The 25,691-nt window shown below is 52.3% G+C and overlaps 1 protein-coding gene across 13 annotated transcripts in view; it reads left to right on the forward strand.

The window, feature by feature from the left end:
• The window catches only part of LOC138808186 (janus kinase and microtubule-interacting protein 1), a 77,883-nt gene that overhangs the window by 10,237 nt on the left and 41,955 nt on the right, over positions 1-25,691 (forward strand). For 11 of the 13 annotated variants that reach the window (XM_069994142.1, XM_069994137.1, XM_069994148.1 and 8 more), the window contains exons 1-3: positions 4,061-4,151; positions 23,454-23,719; positions 25,117-25,611. In XM_069994142.1, coding sequence (XP_069850243.1) covers positions 23,591-23,719; positions 25,117-25,611 — 624 coding nt within the window. In that variant the 5' untranslated portion in view covers positions 4,061-4,151; positions 23,454-23,590. Of the gene's footprint in view, positions 1-4,060; positions 4,152-23,453; positions 23,720-25,116; positions 25,612-25,691 lie in introns of those variants that run through there. The other 2 variants (XM_069994138.1, XM_069994139.1) reach the window with 1 other exon arrangement.

Genomic DNA, 25,691 nt, shown 5'->3' on the forward strand with positions numbered 1-25,691 from the left:
CCATGCTAGGTAGGATTGGGGGCACAGAGCTGGACCCTCAGCTTAGTCTTCAGTATCAGTTGTGCATGGAACATCTGGACAGAGGGACTGCAAGGACATAGAAAACTTGAGGAGCACTAACCCCTCCAGATGAGACATTTCCCCAGTGACACAGGAGCCATTCTCCAGGACATTTCTGCACTAGGTCCCCTCATTCAGCCCCAATAGAGTTAAAGCAGTGAAAACAAAGAAGAGAACTCTGACCACATCGGGATGAATTCAGACATTAGGAGGCTGGCCTGAGGCCGCCACGCAGCTCTGCTCTGCCAGGGCTCTCTTCAAGTGCTCCCATCTCAGAACGTCCCACAAAGCTCGGGTCCACTGCAGGTGCCTGGCAGGTACCCGCCGATGACTGCCCCCGGCACACGAATTCACAAGGCCATGCTGGTGTCAGGACCATGTGGAAGCCAACAAAACGGCTCTTTTCCTGGAAGTCACCAAACAACTTCAGCTTGTCCTCTACAGTGGTTACTTGACAGCCTCATGACTCATTTCGGCATAAGATGAGACAGAAATGAACTGATGGCTGGGACTGTTTTGGAGATTTCTTAAGGGGCCTTTGCCCAGTAAAACAAAAGAAGATTCCTAAATGGCACAGGCAGTTCGCCAAGAGCCAGCAAGCAGCAGTGAAAGGGCAAAAGCTTTGTGTTCAGAACAAGTTCTAAAGCGGCTGGAAACGGCATTTCTTCCGATGGAATGGAGAAAGTTGGTAGTGGGCGTGCTAAATTCATGTGTATGAGCCCACGGGATGTCATAGCACTTGGGAAGGGCCGGCCACCTACCCCCAGGTATGCAGAACGGCTGGGACTTGATGGTCTGTAATGTAGTTACTTTGGCCTCTTACCTGGGCCACCTTTGTGGCTCTGTCCTCGAGTCCTGGCTGGCACTTGGAGGCCACAGAGTAGAGCAGGTGAGTCACAGACCCTAGAGTCTTGCTGCCTGACTGTGCCCTCTGCTACCTCTTGCTAGTTGTGTTTTGTTGCCCAAAGCATTTCTCCCCTTCCTGCCACGATACGACCAGGGGCCACTTGTTCCTGTGGGCCCTGCTGCAGAGCTCTGAGCAATTTGAGGAGCTATACCAGTGGTGACTGTTGTTGCTTGGTACATGTTTGTGGAATTGTGTTAGGTTCTGTTGGAATTCAGTGCCCTGAGGGAATAGGTTCTATCATGGCACTTAATTCTTCTTGCAGGAGAGCTCTTGCCCATCCAAACCTCAAGGTGTCTCTCCCTTTCAGCACTGGGTAAGATTTTACAGTGAAAAGCTCAAGAAAGTAAACAAAATTCCTGATGGTTCCATCTGTAATCCTAGCTGTTCAGGAGGCTGAGATCTGAGGATCATGGTTTGAAGCCAACTGGGGCAGAAAGTCAGGGAGACTCTTAATCTCCAATTAACCAGCAAAAAGCCAAAGGTAGAGGTGTGCTACAAGGAGCACAAGAGTTGAGCATAAAAGCTAAGAGAAGGCATTGAGGTTCCGAGTTCAAGCTCCTCTACCAACACACACACACATACACACACACACACACACACAGCATTCTATATGTACAGCATGTTCTAAGGAAGTGTCACTGTGTTCTCTTGAGTGTTGATAAACAACTCTGACTTCTTTATTTGTTGAGAACTTATGTGGAGTCTGAACATGTGATAAGTAGCAGTCTTATCAGAAATTGTGTTTGTGGTGGGGAGTTGGAGTGGGTGGTTTTTTTGATGATACTGGAATATGGCGAAACTCTTGATTTACAGATATTTTTGACAATATGCTTCATTTTTGGAGGCTTGGGCTTGGTGTTCAGGAAGGAGCCTGGCTAGTCACCGCTGTGTACACTCTTGGAAATCTTCTGGCAAATCAGCCCTTATGCCACTCTGAGGGATGGAAAACAGAACAGATGCCCTTTTCTGGGCAGCTAGGAAGTGGCCTTAAATTTCTTTTCTTTTTCTTTTATTTTTTGGGTCGTGGTGCTGTCCCTCAGCTCTTTAGCTCAAGGCTAGCGCTCTATCACTTGAGCCACAGCATCAATTCCAGTTTTCTGATTTTATTTGAGATAAGAATGTCACAGACTTTCCTGTCCGGGCTGGCTTTGAACCATGATCTTCAGCTCTCAGCCTCCTGAGTAGCTAGGATGACAGGTGTGAGTCACTGGCATCCGGCGAGACCTTAAATTTCTGACCATGCCATTTACTTCAAGCTTTGGATCTTGGACAAATGACTTCATCTACTTCTTCTTCTTCTTCTTTTTTATTTTGGTCCGGTCGAGGGGCCTGAACTCTGGGCCTGGGCGCTGTCCCTCAGCTCTTCAGCTCACGGCTAGCACTCTACCACTTGAGCCACAGCCCCACTTCTGGTTTTTTTCTTTTTTGCTTATGTGGTGCTGAGGAATTGAACCCAGGGCCTCATGCGTGCAAGGTAAGCACTCTACCACTGAGCCACCTTCCCAGCCCGTGACTTCATCTTCTTGAGCCTCAGTGTCCTTATCTGTCCAATGGGGACCCGTTTTACAAGGGGGCTTAGTGAGATGAAGCATGATCAGCACATGCCTGGCACAAAGTGGGCTCTTCTAAATGACAGCTCTCTGTTCAGCTGCTACTTCTGGGCCTAGGAAACACATGCTACCTGACCTGGGCCACTTCCTTGTCCCTAGTCGCTGGCACAATGAGCAGGGGTGGGCTGTGTATGCAGTGGTGGTTGGTGAGAGGCCTAGTTTCCTGTGGGGTTCTGGCTTTGCCATGTTGTCTTCTTGTCAGCGTCTGTGGGGTTTCAAGAAGGGCAAGGGGGCAGGTAGTGGTAGATGGGTGGGGCCTCACTCCTGGGGCTCAGACAATCCCTCCCCTCCGGGATGTTGAGTTTACTGAGCATTGTATGTGTGCGCACACGCATCTGCCTGCGTGTATGCGCACACTTCCTCAGCTTCTCACACACAGGGTCAGGAGGAGGAAGCCAGCAGGCAGAGAGGTTCGATGGTTGTGGAAGGGTCACAGTGAGCCTGGAATGGAAAGGAGGGGGAGGCAGCTTTGTGGGCATTTCCTGGCAAGATTTCATTTCATGCAAAAGATCAAAAGGTTTCTAAAACACCTTTTTAATGTTCGTTTTTGTTGAATCCTCTGAATATACATTCTGGTTTTATTTTTTCCTGGTAACACACTGTACCAACTTGGTAACCTGATTAGAAGAGGCACCATTCTGGAGTCTTCACCAGTTGCTGGCTGGCTTGGGATGGGTTTCTGGCCTGAAAAACCAGGTTTTCATTGATTGATTGTATTGATGATTTATTGATTTCATTGAATTAACAACTGATAACCAATGGATAATTGGAGTGGCCTCTCCAATCCCAGACAGGTAGTGAGGGGGCATCTATGAACAGCCCCTCCCTCATGATAGGAAGGAACTAGGGTCCAGAACAAGGAGCTTGGAGGCAGGAGACGGGCATGTGAGCTGGGTGGAGGCGAGGTGAGTGGAGGTCTCCCCGGAGAGTGTGGTAGTAAAAGCTGCTTACCTGACGGTAACCAGTTCTCTCAATTAAAAAATAAGGTATACCTGGGTGCTAGTGCTCCCTGTAATCCTAGCCACTCAGGAGGCTGAGATCTGAGGCTCTTAGGTGGAAGCCAGCTAGACAGGGAAGTCTGTGAGATTCTTATCTCCAACTAACCAGCAAAAAGCCAGAAGTGGAGCTGTGGTTCAAGTGGTAGAGCACCAGCCTCGTGCACAAAAGCTCAGGGACAGTGCCCAGGCCCTGAGTCCAAGGCAGGGGACAGGTACTCACCCACACAAAGATAAAGAACATGAGTTTAGTCCCTGTCTGGGGCATGGCTATTTATGCCAAAGGGTGGGGCTAGAAGGCAAGGAGGTGGGCGGGCCCTGGAAGTGGGAGGGGCCAGGACATGGGCTCAAGGCGGGGCCAGAGGCGGAAGGGGCAGGGCTGCAGTGACTTTGGTGTCTAGGGGTGGGCACGTGCACGGGAAGTGGACGTGGTGTCTCAGTGTCATCTTCCGTCCTGTGCTTGTGACTGACTTTGGGGTTGAGGCGGCGTGGGTAGAAGGTCCTGGTGTGGCTGGTACGTGGCGTCCTGAGGCAGGTCAGAGCCTGGCTGTCTGGTCTGGTGAAGATGGGGGCCTGGAGGTAGGTTGTGACGTTTGAGGTAGAACCCAGGGGTCCCTGCTGTCCACGGAGCCCAGCAGTCAGTGTGGCAGCCCCAGCCTGGGCTGTGGGGCTGTCACGGAGCAGGCCCTCAGGACGCAGAGGCCACACCACTCATGAGAGCCTCACAGCTGTTAAGGGCAGGCTGGGTGGATGGGCCCTGACTGCCTCCCGCACAGAAGTCCCAGGTCCTTGTTCTGCTGCACGGGTCAGTGATAATGCCCTTCACAAGACAAGGTATGAGGAAGACCAGTGTGAACAATGGGAGTTCAGAGGCTGGGTTCAAATCCTGCTTCTCTGGGTATTTGGTGTTAGACATTACCTCAGCCTCCATGACCATTTGTACAGAGCAGAACTTGGGCTTTTCTTAAAATCCCCTCCAACTCTGTTCTGTTCCTTGCTGGTTCTTAAAGTAATTCCCTCTTTGTTAAGACTGACACCTGTCTTCCGGTACCTTCCCCAGGGCTAGTTCCCTTTGTGGTTTCAGGATGTTGGTGAGTGCCCAGGCAGGGCAGCCACTCGTGAGCACAAGGCCTGAGTTCTTGCTGCCTATTTAAAAATGGGCCAAGCCTTCCTGGCTGTCAGTACTGCTTTGAAGTTCACCTAGTGGGTTCGCCACCCACGGAGCTCTGCTGCCTGGCACATCTGTATTTAAAGGCTGGGTTTAGTGGAATCATCTCCCTGTTGTGAGCCTCATTCTCTCTGCTGGTAACCATGGAGATAGTATCTCCTCTGCCAGCTTCTGATCTCTTTGACCCTGCTACCCCATCCTGAGTTGAAAGGGTGCAGCTTCCTCTTTCTGTGAAAGAGTCACCCCTGGCTGGGGTGATAAGGATCTTAGAAAGATAATGATGTACAATGCAACTTAACCCAAGCATAGGAATTTGCCTGTCCCCATTCTGGTGGGCTCCAAACCACCTCCTACAACGTTCATATCCAGCTTCACCATATTCTTTATCTCCCATCAAAGACTCAGGCCTCCTCCTGGCTCTCTGCCCCCATACTCCCTTCCAGGCAGCTCAACATGTAGATCCTGGAGCTACTGCTCTGAATAAACTGGTCTTTTCTCTTGGCCTCTCCTGGGTGGGAGGTCAGTATTCAATAATCTTCTTCACTAGGTCTCAGGTGGACAAGCCTGCTGTTTATCTATGACTTTAGTGTTTGGTCAAATACTTTGTGCTTAATAGGTTCTATCACACATGTGACTTTGGGCAAGTGCCCTGCCTTCTCTGAGGCTTTGTGGACTCAGGAGTCTGCTGCAGAATGCCCCATACCCACTATTGGTATTGCTTTCGTCTTGACTGTCTTGGCAGCAGGGAAGACTTTGAGAGTGTGGGCCTATGGTAAGGGAAGTGGAGGGAAGGAAGGCCTCATCCTTAACCTCAGGGCAGCAAGGGGCCCAGGCTTAGTCTGCAAAAGCTGTGGGGATTGTCAAGGTCAAGGACACGTGGGGCTGGGTAGGGAGGGACGAGGTAGAGGGAGTGGCCAGGGACTTGTGGACCACATAGGCCTGTGAATGGAGCACAGAAAGCACTGATCCTTGACAGGCTGGGGCCTCCTGGGTGTTGGGTGGTAAGGGTCTAGTTCATGGGTGCTAAGGGACCAGAGAAATGAAGATGGGCACAGGACACTGTCAGCAGAGTCTGTGCTAACTGGAAGCATGTTTCGCTGCTTCAAAAGGTTTGGATGTAAAGCTGTGGCTTTTCAGATGGGGACACAGGCTCACAGCAAGTGCGGCCTTTCCACTGTGACTCAGCAGGAAGAGGTGAGAGCCCAGTCCCTAGCTGTCTGTACTGTGGGCCTGCTTTGCTCCACTCTCTCTGTTCCCAGGGATGGAAGGCCGTCGTGCCTGACGTCTCCTGGCTTCCCATTTCCTAAACTTGAGCCAAAGACTAGGCCTAGCATCAGTGGAGGATTCCTAACTCTCTGTCGCTGTCCCAGGCTCCCTTCTTCCTACCAAGGACAGTGCCTTCTCCGATGGCGGTGGTCATTCTTGATCGAATTGTGTTCTCCGTTTACACTTAGCTATTCTGAGTGAGTCTGGCAGACACCTGCATCCTGTGTACAGCTGCTCTTCAGTAGCGCTCTTGGACCTGCAACATGGAGAGGAATCATTCTGCTGTGTAGGACAGTTGTGATAGGTGGTGACATTTGAATGGTGACAAATGATCAATGTAAAATTTCTGATTTTGATACCTGTACAGTCCTCTGTTGGTATCCACAGGGGATGAGTTCCAGAAAACTTTCAGGACCAACCTCAAGCCTCCTGTGGTCCTGCCTATAAGGGTGTGTACCATTGGGCTACAACCTAGGGAAGTGCCTCTGTGTGCTTCAAATTATGTCCAGGTCATGTGGCACACCCAGCTGTGTGAAGAGCCCGGGGCTGCAGTCCTAGAGAATGAGGGTCAGGCAAAGGTTTATATGTCAGTACAGATGCAAGCATTAAAAAATACGCTTGATCCATGTGGAACCCACAGATAAAGAGCACCGTTGGGTGTGTGATTTTTCTAAGGTCCTTGGTCTTAAGACATCAAAGTCATAGCCTTTGGCGTGCAATGTCGTGGAATTCTGTAGAACTAGATGCGTCTATATGGAAATGTGTCTTTCTGACTGGGTAAGGCAGGTGGGGGAAAATTGGTGCAGTTAGTGAATCCAGATGAGCGCTCGTTGTGCTATTCTTGGAGCGTTTCTGTAGCTTTGCAAGATAACGTTTTAAAAATGCATTCGCTAATAATTGTGGCATCCACGGGAGTGTGCGGCTGTGCTCCTGATCCCTCTGTGGTCAGCCCCTCCATGACTCTTGCCTTGAGGGGGACACACCCCCAGTTTTTCCCGGCAGCTACTTGGGGCTGGTTTTGAGCCGAAGGCTGAGGCTTTTGACAAAATCCACTTCCCTGGAGACCTTCGTCTTTCAAACGCTTCTGTTTAGACCAACTTTCCTCCCTTCCACTTCATCTTTCTTAATTGCATTGCCTTTTAGTATTCCTAAAGAGGTGTTATTGTTGAAACCATTCAGCTAGAGAGGGGGGATAGAGAAATTCACAGGCTTTTGTTTCTTCAGCCCTCCAGACCTATCCATGGGCTTGGCAGGCCTCCATACCTTCTTGCCTTTGCCCAGGCTCTGCCTACGACAAATCCACTTACTAAAATACATGTGCATCTTAGGGCATGAGCTGGGCCTCTTCTTTGCCCTTTGTGACCTTGACTGGCCTCCCCAGACTCAGCTCAGGGCTCAGCTAAAGGCCCCGAGACACTAGCTCTTCCCAGGGCAGCCATCTGATTCTGCGTCACTTCCTCTGCCAGCGCTCAGGTGATGGGTGGGGGGCAGCTGTTCTCTCTACGCCCCTGCTGGAGCTGGGGGCCCAGGAGAGGCACAGTCAGCATGTGTCATGAGGGGGAGCCGGCCTGAGCGAGCAACCATGTGGGTGTGTAAAAGCAGCTTTCTTGCCCGGCATCTCAAAGTGCCTGAGAACCTGGACAAGAAAGTCATTTTGGCCAGTGTGCCCACTGCTGTCCCAGCCACCCATGCCCTGGCACGAATACCCTATGTGGACTGGGCTGGTGGGTGTCCATGAGCTGCCTACAGATAGATGGGCCAGGCTGGGTCTCGTCCCCTCTCCAGGATCCACATGGAGTTGTAAGGATGACAGGAAGGAGTGGGCCAGGACCTAGGTGTGAGTCTGGCCTCATGTCTTCTGTCCACAGCCCCTCTCCTTCCTCACCAGAGACCCTGTTTTCACAGCTGAGATTTAGCAATGCTATCTGCAGATCATCTAGTCAGTGTCAAGGGACCAGGGAAGTGGAAAGTTCAGCCAATGTGCAGCCAAGGGCTGGCGTCTTGGTCAGTGCATTGGGCCAGTCTTCATCCTTTGCTCTGAGCAGCTTTCCTGAGCTCCCTGCCCAGTCAGCCCTGGGGGCGTGGCCCACTCTATCCACCGAGCCTTCCCAGCTCTTCCTTCAGGGAGGGGCATGGGACGAGGTCCTAGCTGGGCTCTGGGCAGAGCCTGTTTGGCAGATGTCATCAGAGTCATTCAGGAAAAGAGGACATTGTGCTTCCCTGTTGCTTGTGGCTTTATGGGAACTTGCATATCTGAGATGTCAGACAAGCATTGTGACTCCACTTAATGGAGTGATGGACTGCTCAAGGCAGCGACTGTAGTCACCCGATGAGCCCTGCCCAGCTGGCAAATGGAATCTGAGATGGGCAAAGCCCATCATGCCACCAGCACCTCCTGGTCTGCATAGTTTTTGGAGGTTAAAATCGTCAACCTTCAAGACACATGAACAAGTAGGTGTGTTGGGGTATGCCTATAATTCCTGTTCCTCTGGAGGCAGAGGCAGGAGAATTGTGAGTGTGAGGCCAGTTTGGGCAAGGTAGTGAGACTATCTCAGAAACAAAGATAGAGGTAGTGGGATTATTGCTAATGGCAGAGCACTTGCTTAGCAAGTTCAGGGCTTTGGATTCAATCCCTGTACCAGAAAAGAAAGAACATGTATGAAGATGGTGTCATCTGTTTTGTTCTTGTGCTCTTGGCCTTCTATACTGAACAGAGCCTAAGGAGTCGGGGCTCAGAGCCCTCTCTGTTTCCTGTCTTTCCACCTAGACTGTGGTGGTGTTTTGATGTGATGGTGGCGGTGTGATAGTGATGTTGGTAATGGTAGTGGTGATGGTGGAGGTGATGATGATGGCTAGTGGTGATGGTAGTAATGGCGATGATGATGGCTATGATATCGATGGTGGTAGTGATAGTGGAGGTGATATGGTAATGATGGTGATGATGGTTATTGATAGTGATGGTGGTGATAATAGTGGTGGTGAGCATGGTGATCACGGTGGAGGTGGAGGTGATGGTAGTGATGATGCCTATGATATTGATGATGGTGGTGTGGTGATGATGCTAATAGTGGTGATGGATGGTAGCGATGGTGGTGGGTGGTAGTGATGGTGATAATGGTGGTGATGGTGGTGGTAGCAGAGGTGGTCGTAGTGATTCTGACATGACAGTGGTGAGTCTGGTGGTCAGGAGGCAGGGGCTGATGGACAAGGGGGTGATGGTATTGGTGGTGATAGTAAAACCTGTAAAATTGCAGGGTGCCTTGTAGTTACTCAGTGAACCCTATTGCTGTCAGGTAATCACTTACCAGGAGGACATCATTGTTAACCCCATATCTAGGGGAGACCCCGGAAGGCCCCACAGTTGGCGCACTGTAGACTTGGGGCTGCACAGCCCCTCTGAGCCAGGATTACCTACGGCATGATCTGGGGAGCAGTGGCCTGGCATCACCTGCAAGTGGATGGCGGTGCCATTCTTGGGCCCATCCCTGGGATCAGAGCCAGGAGAGGAGAGGCAGGGTGCCGGCCAGGAGGCTCTCCTGCACTGCCCGCCCTCAGCAGCCGAGTGAGCCTCGAGCCCAGGCTCGTTTAACTCTGGCCTGCTCACTCCTTGTGGCCTGTGAGTGGCCTGGCTTCACGCTGACAGGCCGGGACGGGCAGGGAAAGGGGGCGCATTTCGTTCTCACATGTGCTCAAATGAACAGGACACCCAGGACTCAAACATAGGCGAATATGAAACATGCTGCCTTCTTCCTGCATCCCAGGCTTCTTTCTGAACCTTAGTTCAGATCTCCAGTTGGACAGCCCTTGGCTTTTGTTTGGTGTATTTGTCTGATAATCACAAGTCAACTTGTTGACTCATAATATATGTGTGTATATATCATCCATCCATCTGCATGTGCGCATCCACATGCACACACACACATGCACATGCACAGGTTTCCTCTGGTGGCTTACGACAGAAGTGTGTTCTCTCACAGTTGTGGTGTTGGCAGGACCCTGTTTCTCGGAAGACTCTGAGGGGGGGTGCCCTTCCTGTCACATGGGGTCCTTGGCTTGTGGTTGTCTTATTCTAGTCTCTGTCCCTGTTACCATGGTTCATCTGCCCTGGCCTCTTCTTTTCTTAGGACATCAGTCGCACTGGTTAATTAAGGGCCTCCCCAAACCGTCGCTCCTCCCCTTAAGTAAGGACACCTGAGGTGATCCTGTTTCTAAATAAGATCACAACCGGAGGTGCTAGGAAGGATGTGGAGTTTGGAGGAAATACTACTCAGCCCAATAAATGTACGACTGTAGTTTCCTACACAGTAGCTTTGTTGAGATAGAATTCACATCTCATAAAATGTGCCTTTGTAAAGTGTAAAAATCAGGGTGCTGTGTGCGCTGGCAGGACTGGGCAGCCACATCACAGTCTCGTTAGAGTCTCATTTGCTCACAGTCTAATTGTTCTGAAGAAAGAACCCCCACCCCCTAGGCGGGCACCTCCCTCCTTCCTTCCCCATGGGCCCTGGCAGTTAGTAAAAATGCAATCATGTAAATATATCAGCTTTTATGACTAGTTTTCTTCATTTAGCTTAACATTTTAATCCAAGTTGTAGCATGAAATTAGGAGTCATCATTTTTCACATGCAGATAATATTCCATCATATAGAACATTAGATACCATTTTTTTTGTCCCTTCATAGTTGATGGGCTTTTGGGCTGCTGCCACTTTTTGGCTCTTAAGGATAGTGCTGTCCTAGGCATTTGTGTGTGCACATGTGCCCAGCCCTTACTTGATAGGCTCACTAGAGTTATTCTGAGTCACCTGGTAACTCAGGGTTTGACATTTCGAAGGTAGGGACAAACCATTTCCCAAAACAGCACTTCCCGATCAATCCACTCACAGCGCTGGCTCTGGGGTCAGGTTTCTTCGACCTTGTCTTCGTCAACAGCCAGCTGGCAGGACTGAAGGCAGTCGGCCGTGGGGGCTTTGGTTTGCATTTCCCCTCTCCTGGTCCCTGGGAGCCCCCAGGGGTGTGTGGAGATCAGGCCCCCCTGGTGTCAGGGATCTGGCTGGGTGGGGCCACGGCTCTGCCCTTCTCTTTTGGGGCGGGCTCTAAACCAGAGCATTCTGTGTTTAGTTAGCGGTCAGTCCTCAAGCCAGCTTGCTTGTGCTTCATTGATGAAAAAGAAGATATCTGAGCCAGGAACCTGTGTGTCTCGGGCAGGTGACACTACAAACCCTGCAGACTGAGGGTGCACTGTGTTCGCTGGTGGAGTGAGCTGGCAGAGGCCGGAGCCCCGGGGCTCAGGACCTCTGCCCCTTGAAGCTGTGTCTTTAGGAGCAGTTACACAGTTTTTGGGAAGTACTGAAGAATTTCTTGCTGGCAACAGGCAAAGGTGGCTGTGGAGGGGCACGGAGATGAGCGAGGGGATGGCTGGCCAGTACCAGGGCGGAGGGGGGCAGGGCCACTGCAGAGGGGCAGCTGCGTAAGTTTCTGTTAGGACCCCGGTGGAGACAGGTGTCTAACTCTGGTAACTGTTGAAGCTGAATAATGCCCCTCCCCCCACGGTAGGACCTTAGTTCTTGGAACTTGTGAATATTACTTTATGTGGCAAATGTTGCGAGTAAGAATTTGATGAGACAGAGCTTTTCCTGGGGGTCCGGGCGGCCCTTGCTCAGTGGCACATGCACACTCGGGTGTGTGTGAGTTTGGAGACCTGTGTCCAGAGGCTGTAATCTCCAGGCGCTCGCTGGGAAGCCTGTGTGCTTTCTTCCTGGAAGCAGGGTGGTGGCAGCTGCCCTGCAACCTTCTGCCCCGACCCCATGGTAGAAGCTGTTTGACCACCAGGAGGGCTGGTGGATCCGCAGGGTGAAGCTGGCTATGTGGGACACTGTGTGGCCTCCGCTCCCTGGACCTCCAGGGAGATGGGGAGGCAGATGAGCCGGGGTGACATGACCAGGGCCACCCAGGGGAAAGAGTTGGATGCCAGAGCCCTGCCTGGGGCATGGTTCTTCATCGAGGGCCCAGATAATTCCTGCGAAGCTTATAGTCATTTCCGTGGCTCTGTTCTTTCAAGGGACAAAATGATCCTCAAGGAGGACCAGCACTGTGGGTGACCACAAAGCCTGAGGGTGTCTCTATCCCCTCCACAGGCCACTTAAGGGCTGGCTCTTCCCTGAGAGCTGGCCTGGGGGCACAGTGACTGAGAACAGAGATGCCCAGAACCACACAGGGGGGCACCCAGCTCGTGAGAAGGGGTTGCTGGGCCGCCGCTTCCATTGCCCAGCTCCTGGCTTCTGGGGTTAATGAGGACTTAAGGGTTAGGGAAGAAAAGGCTGGGGTTCCAAGGGGCGACTTGAGGCTTCTGGGACGTAGTTAGTTCTGTGTTTGTAGCTGCTTAATGATCATGAGTCACCTGTGTTCACACAGGGATTGACTTCCCGAGTCTTGGGCCACATTCCTGGCCTAGCCTCAGCTCAACTCCCACCCCAAAGAGCACTGTGGGGCTAGCTGGTCATGGGACCAGTGACAGGAAGGGGGGCTATGGTCATTGGCCAGCAGCTGTCAGGGACATACAGACTGAAGTCTGGGTGTCAGGCATGGCCTTGAGAGCCCCAAGGTCAGACCTCAGGGACAGTGCAGTTGGGGCGTACCCCTAGCGCGGTGCCTTTGGCTTCAAGGAAGGAGAGCATACAGAAACACCAGCAAGGAAGACACAACAAGAGCCCTTCATTTGACTTGGGTCTGAGATTTGCATCTCAGTTGAGGGGCGTTGGGTACCTAGACAACAGGATGAGGGGAAAGCTCCTGGCAGCTGGCGCTGGATTTAGTTTTGCAAATCCTAAGGAAGGAAGTGCACAGCAATCTCTTAGCTATACTGATACCTGATTTGTGTGTGTGTGTGTGTGTGTGTGTGTGTGTGTGTGTGTGTGTGTGTGTGTGTGTGTGTGTGTGTGTGCGCGCACGCACGCGCGCGTATTGGGCTTTGAACTCAGAGCTTCATGCTTGCTAGGATGGTATTCACCACATGAATCACACCACCAGTCTAGCTTTTTGCTGGTCATTTTGTAGATGGAGCCTTGTGGGCTTTGCTGCCCAGGCTGGCTTTGAACTTTCTGATCTCATTGAGTAGCTACGATTACAGGCCTGAGCCACTGGTGCTTGGCTCTCATTTATATTTTGAATTAGACTTATGAACGGTGTGAGGCACTGTGTTTCATTAAATCAATGGCTTCACTTACTAGAGACACATCAGTGCTTTCCTCCTAAAGGAAGGGGAAAGCTGTCAGTCAGTGATAAGTCACCTGACAGCATGCGTGTTCAGAAGGAGCCAAATGTGCTGGGTGGGGTCTGTGCAGTGAGCTTGCCCTTGTGTTTATCGGTAGGCCATTTCTCCCAGCTGGCCCTGTGCTTTGCCTGCCCCATGGCCCTGCAGAGTCATTAGACGTTGCTGAACCTGTTGGCTCTCAAGACGCGCAAGGACGGCTCAGAAGCGCCAGCACTCCTGTGCATCGCCCGCTCACTCGGGAGGCCTCCTGTGAGGCCGCAGTGGGCAAAGCTCCTCACGGAGCGAGCACTCTTCCTGGAGGGGGGCACCCATCCCAGCCACAGTGCCACTTCTCATGGTGCCGAAACTCAGGTTGCCAGCCAGGCAGGGACAGGGGCGCTGAATCACCAATGGACAGAACCAGGACTGTAGACGTGAAGACGTGGTATGGTCCCCCTGTGTGGAGGCTCCGTGGTGGTCCCGTGTCTGCTTTGTGTGGATGCTCTGTGGAAGGTTCACATGTCTCCGTGTATGGATCTGTGGTTGGTTCAGGTGTCTTCTGATTTCCCTCTTGTCTCTGCAGACATACACATGTGCAGGTCCCTGGTTGTTTTGTTTTTGTTTTTGTTGTGGGGCTTGAACTTAGGGCCTGGGCGCTGTCCTTGGACTCTTTTGCTCAAGGCTAGTGCTCTATCACCCTGAGCCCCAGCTCCACTTCTTGTGCCCCAGCTCCACTTCCCATGCCCCAGCTCCGTTTCCTGAGCCCCAGCTCCATGTCCTGGGCCCCAGTCCTAGGTCCTCTGATTGGCACTGGGGTCCCCTGAGCTTCAGGTGGGTTGCTATGGGTAAGTAGGAGTTTTCTAGCTTTCCTCACCTCTGCCACAACCTGGAGCCAGCCTGCCTGTGTTACTGTCTCTAATAACCTGAAAAGAGTACTTTGGGGCAAGTTCCTCTGCCCCGTTGTCATTTTTTAATTCCTGACATGAAATAAGACTGGTTTCTATGTTTAGGCTATTAGAAGAATTAAATGTAGAGTGTTGGGACAGAGCCGATGCGTGGCAGGGTTGGGTGAATCACCATGGTGCTGGTGCTGGGACTAAAGGACATTGCCTGTGGAGTCAGGAAGGCCGTGTTCTCCTCAGTCAGCGTGGCACACCTTGTGAGGTCCTCCAGGATTACTGTGGCAGGGCGGTCAGGCACCCGTGGGTATTTGATGATAGTGAACCAATTTTTTTGTCCCAGGTCCAGTTTCTGTGTACCTCACACCCTTCCCAGGGGGCTGTCCCCACCATTTGGGCCTGGGTGTGTTGGTTGTTCCACTGTTGGGGTGAACAAGATTCCTTTGCAGGGGCTGGGAAGGTGGCTCAGTGGTAGAGCGCTTGCCTTGCATGCATGAGGCCCTGGGTTCGATTCCTCAGTACCACATAAGCAGAAAAAAAAGCCAGAAGTGGTGTTATGGCTCAAGTGGTAGCGTGCTAGCCTTGAGCTGAAGAGCTGAGGGACAGCGCCTAGGCCCAGAGTTCAGGCCCCATGACTGGACCCCCCCCCCAAAAAAAAAGGTTCCTTTGCACACTGGACAAAGGATGGTCACTGAGAACCTGGCTCCTCCCCAACTGGTGCTTCCCCTTCTTCCCCCTCCTGTTCTCCCTCCCTCTCTTCCCTTCTCTTCCTTTTCCTTCCTCTTCTTCCCTCTCCCCTTCTCCCTCCTCTTCCTTCCCCTCCCTTCCTTTTCCTTCCCCTTCTTTCCCTTTCCCTTCTTGTCTGGCTCTGTGCTATAACCATTTTGTGTCCAGCCCTCCTCTTACCTTCCGCCTTCAGAATACATAAGAGTGTAAGGCGAGGTGGAGGAGGACTGGAGGGTTGTGGGAACAGCGAGGCACGGTGGGAGTTTCTAGAGCCAACACTGGAGAGATGTCTTTGACATTCACTGGGCACGCATGTTTGCCTCCACCTCCAGGTGAGGCCAGCAGAGGCAGAGCTGGAGGCCCACAAGGGGGCGCTGTAGGCAGTAGTCTGGGGCCAGGGCTCTGAGATGTCGGGATGTAGGAACGGTATTAGATGGGGCTGGGCAGATCCCATCAGTCCGAGGCTTGGTGGAGGGAGGAGGGCCAGGGCACAGTTGTGAGTGGGTGTCCGGAGCACGCTGAGGGCACCTGCTCCTGGCTCCTGCCCACTTCTGTGTGGAGATGGTGGAGCTGCCTTGCTGGGATGGAGGGCGCTGGGGTGCGGCTCTGTACAGAAGCTCTTCTCTGTGCTGGCCTAGGAAGCTGACTTGAGAGCCCTGCATCTTCAAAGACACTTTGAAAGACTTTTTCTTCCCTTCAGTGGCAGCAGAGCGATTTCCTGGGCCCAGAGGGAGTCTGCTGGGGGACGTCGGGCGGGGCAGGCGGGCAGAGGCTGTGGCGGGTGCTGTGCTGCGGTGGGTCTGTTCATTACGCCCAGGCTGGCTGAGCGCAGCGGGCACCACGTGAAGCAGGTATTTCTTCCTGGGTGTCAAAACACTGCTGTGTCAGGCTCCGGGCAGGGCCCTGGGGACCCAGCGGGCATTGGATGCTGCCCACCTGGATGTGTAAAGCCGAGATGGGTTTTAAACAGAGCCTGTGGCAGGTAGTGGCCCGGGCTTGTGAGGCCACTTCTGGCCATTTTGTCGCTAAGCGTGGGCTGCAGAGAATGACAGCATGGATCTGGACGCATCCTGAGGAGTCTGAGCCAGTATGTGTGCAGCACGCAGTATCCGTGCTGCCCCGTGCCCTCCCCAGTGTGGGGGACTTGCTGGCCGGGTAAAGCAGCACTTGGCACTGCCCATCTCGCTTCTCTGCCATCCCCAGGGTGAGGTGGATGGCAGCCGCTCCCCACACTTGCTGGTGTGTACCTGGCCTGGGACAATTTGGGGTGGAGGGGTGTGGAGCTGCAGGAAGAGCGCGGTGATGTTCTGGGGAACAGAATGGCTGGCTTCTGGGAACACTGCTGGCTGAGCCGTGCGTGCGTAGGATCGTGCCTGCCAGCCTCAGGCTGTCACTCGGGTTCTAGGTGGGGCTTGGGAGCCTGGGCGTCAAGAGCGCCTGCTGGTGGCTGTGGTGGTGAGCTGGTGGTAGGAGGTGCAGGTTGCTGCCTAAGTTGAGGGGAAAAAACTGTAAAGATAAAAAGGCAACTCAGCCAGGCACCAGTGGCTCACGCCTGTCATCCTAGCTACTCAGGAGGCTGAGATCTGAGGATGACAGTTCAAAGCCAGCCCGGGCAGGAAAGTCTATGGGACTGTTATCTCCAATGAACCACCAGAAAACTGGAAGTAGCACTCTGGCTCAAGTGGTAGAGTGCTCCCCTTGAGCTGAAGAGCTGAGGGACAGTGCCCAGGCCTAGAGTTCAAGACCCAAGACTGAAAAAAAAAAAAAAAAAGAAAGACAACTCAATACAAGTTTTGGAGTTTGTTAGAAGATATGGATACTGATCTTTTAAATTTTTTGGTCAGTTGTGGGGCTTGAACTCTGGGCCTGGGCACTGTCCCTGCGTGCTTCAGCTCAAGGCTAGCACTCTACCACTTGAGCCACAGAGCCACTTCTGGTTTTCTGGTGATTAATTGCAAATAAGAGGCTCACGAATGTTCCTGCCCGGGCTGGCTTTGAACAGTGATCCTCAGATCTCCACCTCCTGAGTAGCTAAGATTACAGGCATGAGCCACCGGTGCCCGGCTGATACTGTTTTTTTTTAAACAACTATTTATTTTAGAAAAACCCTTCAATAGTCATATGAAGGGGGGTTCAGATGAACATGTCAGTTTGTGGGTATAGTATATCTCCACCAGTGTCACCCCTCCATCATCCGACCCACCTCTCCCAACCCCGCCCCTTCCCTCCATTTACCTGGTTCCATTTTCACGTAAGTATGTTGAAATTATGACTGCCTTGGCCCACCCCTCCTCTCGCCATTCATCTGTCTCCTTCCCTTCCCCGCCCAGCATGCGTTCCAGCTTCCTGATACTGACTGATACACTGCAAGTTAGTTCAGAGGAGCTTCACCATTGCAGTCCTCTCCACCCTCCGCATATACTACACTTTAGTTGTCATGGTTGTATGTATTTCCATATATAATCAAGTCATTAAAGTTCTGCCTGTATTTCAATCTTTGGGACGCAGATGAAGCTGACATTCTTTCTGTCTGTGTAGCCAGCTCCCAGTCAATCAGGTCTCTTTCTACAGCTTTAACGTAGTTCCTCCCTGGGGTTTGGAGTTCTGTGGCTTCAGTTCACCAAAGCTTGACTTTTGCCTCTGTGTGTCCTGAGAGTCCCTGAGACTTGAGGCAGGAGCGTCAGGCAGAGCGGCCTGTGGGAGGGCTGGAATGGGGTGGGCGCCGGGAGGGGGAGTCTGTCCCTCGCTGGCTGTTCCCCTCCCCATCAAGACCCCCCTTACACCCACGGTTACACGTGGAGGTGGCATTGTGAATTGAATTTGTCTTGCGTACCACTCGTATTTGTTGTCAGCTTCCATGATTTTGTGTATATGTGAGGCTTTAAAAAAGTTTGGGGTGTTGAACATTGAATCTGGGAGCTCACACATGCCAGGCCAGTTCTTCACTACCGTGTGTCAGCCCCTGATTTTATTTTATTTTATTTTATTTATTTATTTATTTTTTGGGTCCGGTCGTGGGGCCTGAACTCTGGGCCTGGGCGCTGTCCCTCAGCTCTTCAGCTCAAGGCTAGCGCTCTACCACTTGAGCCACAGCACCACTTCCGGCTTTTTTCTTTTTGCTTATGTGGTGCTGAGGAATTGAACCCAGGGCCTCAGACATGCAAGGCAAGTGCACTACCACTGAGCCGCCTTCCCAGTCCCCCCTGATTTTATTGTTGGTTCTTTTTTAGACAAGGTCTCATGGACCCTGAGCTGGCCTCCTTCCTTAGCCTCAATTACTGGGATTAGAGCTGTTGGCTACCAAACCTGGCTGATTTTGTTTTTATCATCATGGAGGTTATTCAGATGATGATAAGCAGTCCGCTTGGTTTTCTCCCCTGCCCACTGGTCCCTGGCCCACTAGGGGCAGGTGTGGGACTGCTCAGGAGCTCCAGCCTGTGGCTGGACCAGAGCCTCAACCTGTTCCAAATGCTGGAGCTTTGTAGGCAGCTGGTGGGGGGGGAGGGACTAGGACCTAGATGCCCATGGACAGAGCTTTTGCCCCATCCCACAGCTCTCCAGAGTCCAGTTGGGCAAAATGCAGACCCTGGCCCCGTTTCCTGGGTGTGTGTTCTAGAGAGCTGCATTGCTTTTTTGAACTCTCCAAACCCATATAAACTAATAATCTAAGTGTGGTGGCATGCTGCTATGATCTCAGCTATGTGAGCGACATAGGTAGGAGGATTGTGGTTGGAAGCCATGGAGCCATTATCCTGAAGTCAGGTGTCAGCTGGGAGCAGGCTGGAATCAGGTAGCAGGTGCTTGTGGCAGTAACTCAAGGCCCAGGGGTCTCAGAAGCAAAGGGTTTCTGACCCGTTAGCCACTAGCTAGAAAGAGGAGCAGGTCTTGTAGCCAGATGGCAGCGTGGGAAACATTCAGGGACCCGGCGCTAAGGATGTTCTCGTAAGGGATATTTGGAGGCTACAGGTACAAGTTGTTGCATCGATCTTGCATTGTCTACAGAGGACACCAGTGGCGCACACCTGTAATCCCAGCTACTCAGGAGGCTGAGATCTCAGGATTGTAGTTCCAGGCCAACCCAGGCAGGAAAGTTTGTGAGACTACTATCTCCAGTTTACCTTCAGAAAATGAAGTGGAGCTGCGATCAAAGTGGTAGAGTGCTAGCCTTGAGCAAAAGAGCTCAGGGACGGTATCCAGACCCTAAGTTCAAGCTCCATGACTGACAAAAAAAATAGGGGAGAGAATCTGTCCTGTGAGCCTTACAGAGAACTTGGGAGCAGAGCCACTGTTCCCTTGATGGCAGAGGAGGGGGGCTGGCCTTGAGGGAGGAGTAGCTGGGAGTGGGGGCTCCTAAATACTCAAGAGTCCAACTGACTAGAGTTCCTGCCCAGCTAATTACAATCCCTGGGAGAACAATCCCTGCCTCTGAGATTTTCCTTCAGATTCGTGATTGTGATTTTTCTGTGTTCTATTGTATTCTATTCTGTGTTTTACAGTATTTCATAATTTTACATACTGAGATTCTTTCTTTCTTTCTTTCTTTCTTTCTTTTTTTTTTTTTTTTTTTTGGTTCTGGGGCCTGAACTCAGGGCTTAGTGCTGTCCCTGACTTTCTTTTGGTCAAGGCTAGCATTCTGCCACTTGAGCCACAGCACCACTTCCAGCTTTTCTGATGCTTAATTGGACATAAGAATTTCACAGACTTTCCTGCTTGGGATGGCTTTAAACAGTGATTCTCAGATCTCAGCCTCCTTAGTAGCTATGATTACAGGCGTGAGCCACTGGTGCCCAGCTCTCAGTATACTTTTTAAATGTAGTTCCTTTACCCCAGAAGGAAAGGATTTGTTGGATTGCTTATGGTTTAGTGACTTTATCAATGACAGATTAGTTAGCAGTGGCTAGAAATTACTTTGTGCTTTCATCTTGCTAATTATCTGTGCATGTGCATGAGTTGTCTGGCTTTAGTGCATACAAGTCTGGAAATTCAGTGCTTTATTACAGTGAATCTTGGGCTTTTGCTTTTGATCTGCTCTGAGATTCTGGTGTTTTTTTGTTTTTGTTTTTTTGGATACATTTAGACCACTGACATTTAAAGTGATTATTGATGTGCTTAGATTACTGTCTCTGATGCTGTATACTATTTGCTATTTGTTCTTTGTTATAGTTTTTGTCTTTGACTGCTTCCTGCCTCTGTAGTCCTAATGTTTCCACTTTTTCTTTATGAGGAGTTTGTACCTCTTTAAAAACTTCCTTACCCTAGGGTGATGCAAGGGTGGACAAAATACATTTATAACTAGCTAAGTCCACTTTCAAATAGCAGTATACTAGTTCATGTGTAACGTATTGGGTCTCTTAGCCAGGATAAAACTGCTCTTATTCATTTTAGCTATCCATAAATTAAATCACAAACACCTTGCTGCACTTACTGCTTTGAATAATCTGGCAAATTAGTGAAGAGTGAGAAATGCAAGAGTTTATCTTTTAGTTAATGCTTTGTGGATCTAAATTTAAAATTTTTATCATTTGTTGTTCCTTCTGTTTGTTTTTTGTTTTTTTTAACCTGTCTTGTTCTTCTCCAATGAAGTTTTTTTAACCTTTTTTTTGTTGTTGTTGTTCAAGGCAAGCCTACATGCCCAAGTCTTTCCATTTTTGTTTATATGAAGAAGTGTTTATGTCTCTACTTTTTTCTCAAATTCACTACCCTCCTGTTCTGCTGGGATTATAAGTGTGTGCCCCTGTGTCTGTCTTTCACTTTTGAAGTATAATTTCACAAGATAGAGAATTATAGATTGATAGTCTCTCTCTCTCTTTTTCTCTCTTTCAACTGTAACTATTTCAATATTGCTCTTTCCTGCTTTCTTTCATGGTTTCATGGATCTATGATTTTGTGTCTGATAAGGGGGAAACATTAGACTTTGCTTCAAATATTTCCTCAGCATTTCCACCTCCTTCTGTTGTCCCCATTGTGTGTGCTATGTCTTTTGCTGTTGTTCTGCAGTTTGGACTAGTCTGTCCTCTGCATCCCTTCCCTCTCCCTTCCCTCCTTCCTTTCTCCCTCTCCCTTCCCCCTTCCTCTCTCCTCCCTCTCACTCTCCCTCTCTCTCAGTCATCTTTTCCCATTGCATTCTGGCTTGGAAATGCTTTGTTGGATGTCTCCAGCTGTGTCCAGTCTACTGATGAGCCCATCGAAGACTTTCATTCCTGTCACAGGGGTCTTCTTCCAGCTCTTCCCTTATCAGCCATTTGTTCTTCCATGTTACCTGCCTCTTCTGGAGCCCTTAGCATGTCAGTCACAGATATTTTATTTTATTGCTTTTCCTGGGGCTTAACTCAGGGCCTGGATGCTGTCTTTGAGCCTTTGTGTTCAGGCTAGTGCTCTGCCACTGAGCCACAATGCTACTTCTGGATTTTTCTAAGGAGTTTGTTTGAGTCTCACAGGAACTTTTCAGCCCCAGCTGGCTTTGAACCATGTTCCTCAGATCTTAGCCTCCTGAGTAGCTAGGAGAACAGGTATGAGCCAACAGCGCCTGGCTAGTCACAGTTATTTTAAAGTCCAGTCTGATCATCTCAGTATCACTAGGGTGGCTGAGTCTAAATGTGATCCTTGCTGTGAATCTTCAATGTGTTTTCACCTTTTACTATGCCTGGCTGGTGGAACATACCTGACTGTGTTCTGTGGAGGTCAAGGAAGTCATGCTTCTTCACATAGTCCTGTCTGCCCCTCCAAACTTGGAGCGGCAGGCAGGCCTATGCCTCCGAATCTCTGGTAGATGGATAACTGGGTGCATTCCCTGCTTCCCCAGCCTGGGGACGCACCGTCCTCAGGGACACCAACAGTCACTTTGTCACCGGGCCCTTCACATTGCATGTGTTTTGGTTCCATGCTGCTTTTCTGGGAGCAAGAATGACCACCATTAGTAAAGTCCATCAACACCTCCCTAGCCATGTTTAAGATGCCACCAGTGCAATTTCCAGAGATGAGGAAGAGTGAGTGGCAGCAGCCTTCCTCTGCAGGGTGAATTTTATGCACAAGAGGATGCCAGTGCCCTGCAGACAGGGCACCCTTGGTCTTCTGGTAGCCTCGGGTGGTGCACGGGAGGACTGAGTGGCAGGGAGAATGGAGGGGCGGGCCCAGGCTGCCAGTTAGCTCTTGAGGCTGGGCTTCATCTGGAGATGGTATCTAATCATTTTTTTCCACTTGTAAAAAGCACATTCACTGAGGACCAGAGGCTCACGCCTGTAATCCTAGGTCTCAGGAGGCTGAGCTCTGAGGATGGAGATCTGAAGCCAGCTTGGACAGGACAAAGTCTGTGAGACTCTTACCTCCAGTTAACTACCAAAGAGCTGGAAGTGGAGTTGTGGATCAAGTGGTAGAGCACCAGCTTTGAGCAAAAAAAGCCCCTCAAGGTCAGCGTCCAGACTCTCCTTAGTCCAGGCCCACGTAATGATACAAAAAAGAAAAATGGAAAAACACATTCATGATCTGCTGAGCGCTCAGCTGCAAGCCTAGGGCTTTCTCGCTCCGGTATCCAGTGACCAATTTCCAGGCTTTCTGGGTGCACAGGAGCTGCTGCTGCTGTTTGCGTTGCCTCTGCCCAGCATCCTGGGCTCCCAGGGCTCCAAACCCAGACTTCTTTTTCAGTCTTATCTCTTCTGCCAGGCCCTGAAGGCTGACATTCTTCCACGTTCTAGCTGTGTGGCCTTAGGCAGCTGTACTTGACATCTCTGTGCTTCCAAGTGCTCATCTCCAACTACCTTCAAGGGTGTTCCAAGGATTTTAGGAGAGGATCCCTGGCCCCTGGCCCAGGACTGGCACCTTATGACCTTTTCTTGTCAACATTCAACATGTACGGTAGCGCCACCTACAGGCCAGGCTCTGTCCTAGGTACTGGAGATAGGACAGAACGGTACAAACCCAGGTCTTAGGGACTTGGAACTGACGTCCCAGAGGAGGGAAAACTGACAAATGCAGGTGGCACAAATGACACAGAGTACAGTGCTCTGTGGCAAGGAGACTGGGACCAGAGATGGAACCACTCAGCCACGCAGAGTGTTTCTTATTAGCTGTGTGCCATGGTTATCTCTCAGTCTGTGTGCATCTCCGTTTCCTCATCTGTAACCTGGTGGCATCTACCTGGCAGGGGAGAGATCACTCACCCTAAGAGGCCTCGAGTCCATTTCAGAGTGTGGTTCTCTGACCTGTGACCCTGCCCCAGTAGCTGGGGGTGTGGACGGAGCATGTGCAAGAAGACTCCCTGTCCCCAAGTCCTTCAAGTCTAGGATGAGACCAGGCCCACTCATAGATGTTCACAGACCATGGCCCACGGGTCACATAGCTGTAGCTGTGGTGTCTTCACCTGTTGAGGCAGGATGGAGCAGAGCTGGGAGCGGACCCAGGCCTGGTGTGGTTACCCAGGAAGTGCAGGCTGGCTTGTGGGGGGAGAAGACCCTGCCTGTTAGTACCTCAGGGGATTCTTTGCTCAAGCAAGAAGCATCCTCCAGGGAGACGTCAGGCCTTCTGCTAACACAGCTCCCTCCCTCCTTCTCTTCTTTTGCTCCCTCCCTCTCCCAGAATCTCAAGTGATGGTGGGTTACAAAGAAGAGGAGTGGAGCCCTGTGCCACTGCTTAGCACGGCAGAGCTGGCAGCTGAGCCTGCTGGAGGGCGGGTGTGAACCTCAGGACCCCAGTGGCTCAACCCCAGAGGAAGCATGTCTAAGAAAAGCCGGAGCAAGGGCGAGAAGCCCGAGATGGAGACGGATGTGGTGCAGATGGCCAACGAGGAGCTGCGGGCCAAGCTGACCAGCATTCAGATCGAGTTCCAGCAGGAAAAGAGCAAGGTGGGGTGGGGTAGGGTGGGGTGCGGGGATGGGCACACTGAGAGGCCATTGTGCCCATCACAGGGCCGTGTGGAGAGCCTGGTCCAGGGTGTCTCTATGCCCTGCGCCTCATCCATTCTGAGGACACAGGCAGCATGGCAGAGGTTGCGGGGCTCACTCACGGCCTGCCATGCGATGGCTGTGATCTCAGGCTCTGAGAGTCTTAGTGTGTCCGAGATGAGGCGGAGTGACCCCCCAGCAGGGCTGGGTCGGGACGTAGGGCTGGGCCATTTGGGAACAGGCCTGGTTCTGTGCTGTGAGCGCTTTTACCTTGTGCTTTGGAGCCAGTGGGGACGATGCGGGGCTGAGGGCTGGGCACAGGGCACAGGCTGTCACAGGGTGGAGCCTGGGCTTGGACACTGTGTAGACCTGGTGTCTGCCCTTGCTTGGCTGGCCCCTGCCTGGCTTCAGGACCTCAGACAAGCGACTAGAAGTGTCAGAACGCCCGTGTTCTCAGCTCAGGCCACACTTGGTCAGGGTCCAGTTCAGGGTTGCCCAGAAGTAAACAGTGGAAAGCCCCATGGTGTCCAGTGTGCTGGCACCACTGTGCCGTTTCCTTGGCATAGCTCACTTCAGGGCAGAGCCAGCCAGGGCTGTCTGACCCAGCCTGGTGCTTGGGCACGTACCTCTGTAAAGGGCACAGACAAGGCTGAGAGCTCAGGCACGGATGCCTCCAGCCCTAGGCACTGGGGGTCCAGGTCCTGTGAGGCTAGGCTCCCTCAGCAGTACCTGCTGGTGATGCTGGCCCCCCAGTACCAGGGTTGAACCCAGGGAGTCATGATCGCTCAGCTTTGCTTGCTCTGCTGGTGCTCTACCACTTGAGCATGCCTCTGACCAGTATTTCCTGGTTATTCTGAAGAATCTTACAGACGTTTTCTGTCTGGGCTGGTCTTGAACTGTGTAACCCACCAGATTCCAGCCTGCCAAGGAACTAGGACTACAGGCACAAGCCAGTGGTGCAGCCATTTTTGTGTCCACAGAGCAGACAGCACCGGGTCCCTTAGCGGTGCATGACCCTGCACCGACCTGCGAGGTCAGGGGCGGCTTTGCGTAGGTTATAAACAAGGGAGCAGGACGAGAGGGGCGAAGTGCGTGGCCGGGTGCAGGGCTGGCTGGCTGGCTGGCTGACAGTCTGCTCGGGTGTTTGGGGGCCACGGATGGCCCTTCCTCGTGGATCTGAATGGAAGGGGCTCCAACACGGGTTCCCGCAGCCCCCTCCCCTGTTATTCCAACATTAAGGCGGGAAAAAGCAAACCAATAAAACACCACTGCAGTGAGAAAGGCTAGACGGGGCTGCGGGAGGGCGCTGGGCGCGGGGCGGGAGCCCGGCGGGGACGCTGACGCGGGCGCCCGTGCAGGTGGGCAAGCTGCGCGAGCGGCTGCAGGAAGCCAAGCTGGAGCGCGAGCAGGAGCAGCGGCGGCACACGGCCTACATCTCGGAGCTCAAGGCCAAGCTGCACGAGGAGAAGACCAAGGAGCTGCAGGCGCTGCGCGACGCGCTCATCCGCCAGCACGAGCAGGAGGCGGCGCGCGCCGCCAAGGTCCGCGAGGCCGAGCTGCTGCGGCTGCAGGCGGCGCTCGGCGCGCTGCGCGACGGCGCCACCGACAAGGTCAAGGGCGCGCTGCTGGCCGAGGCCCGCGACGAGGCGCGCAGGGCCTTCGACGGCGAGCGCCAGCGCCTGCAGCAGGAGATCCTGGAGCTGAAGGCGGCGCGCAAGCAGGCCGAGGAGGCGCTGGGCCACTGCGTGCAGGCCGACCGGGCCAAGGCCGCCGACCTGCGCGCCGCCCACCAGGCGCACCAGGACGAGGTGCACCGCATCAAGCGCGAGTGCGAGCGCGACATCCGCAGGCTGGTACGTGCCCTCCCCGCGCGCCCCCCACCCCGCGTGGCGCGTGCCCTCCCCGCGCGGCCTGTGTGGCACGTGCCCTGCTG

The sequence above is a fragment of the Dipodomys merriami genome, unplaced genomic scaffold (genome assembly GCF_024711535.1).
Source record: "Dipodomys merriami isolate MVZ:Mamm:240054 unplaced genomic scaffold, mDipMer1.0.p SCAF_446, whole genome shotgun sequence".
Taxonomy (NCBI): Eukaryota; Metazoa; Chordata; class Mammalia; order Rodentia; family Heteromyidae; genus Dipodomys; species Dipodomys merriami.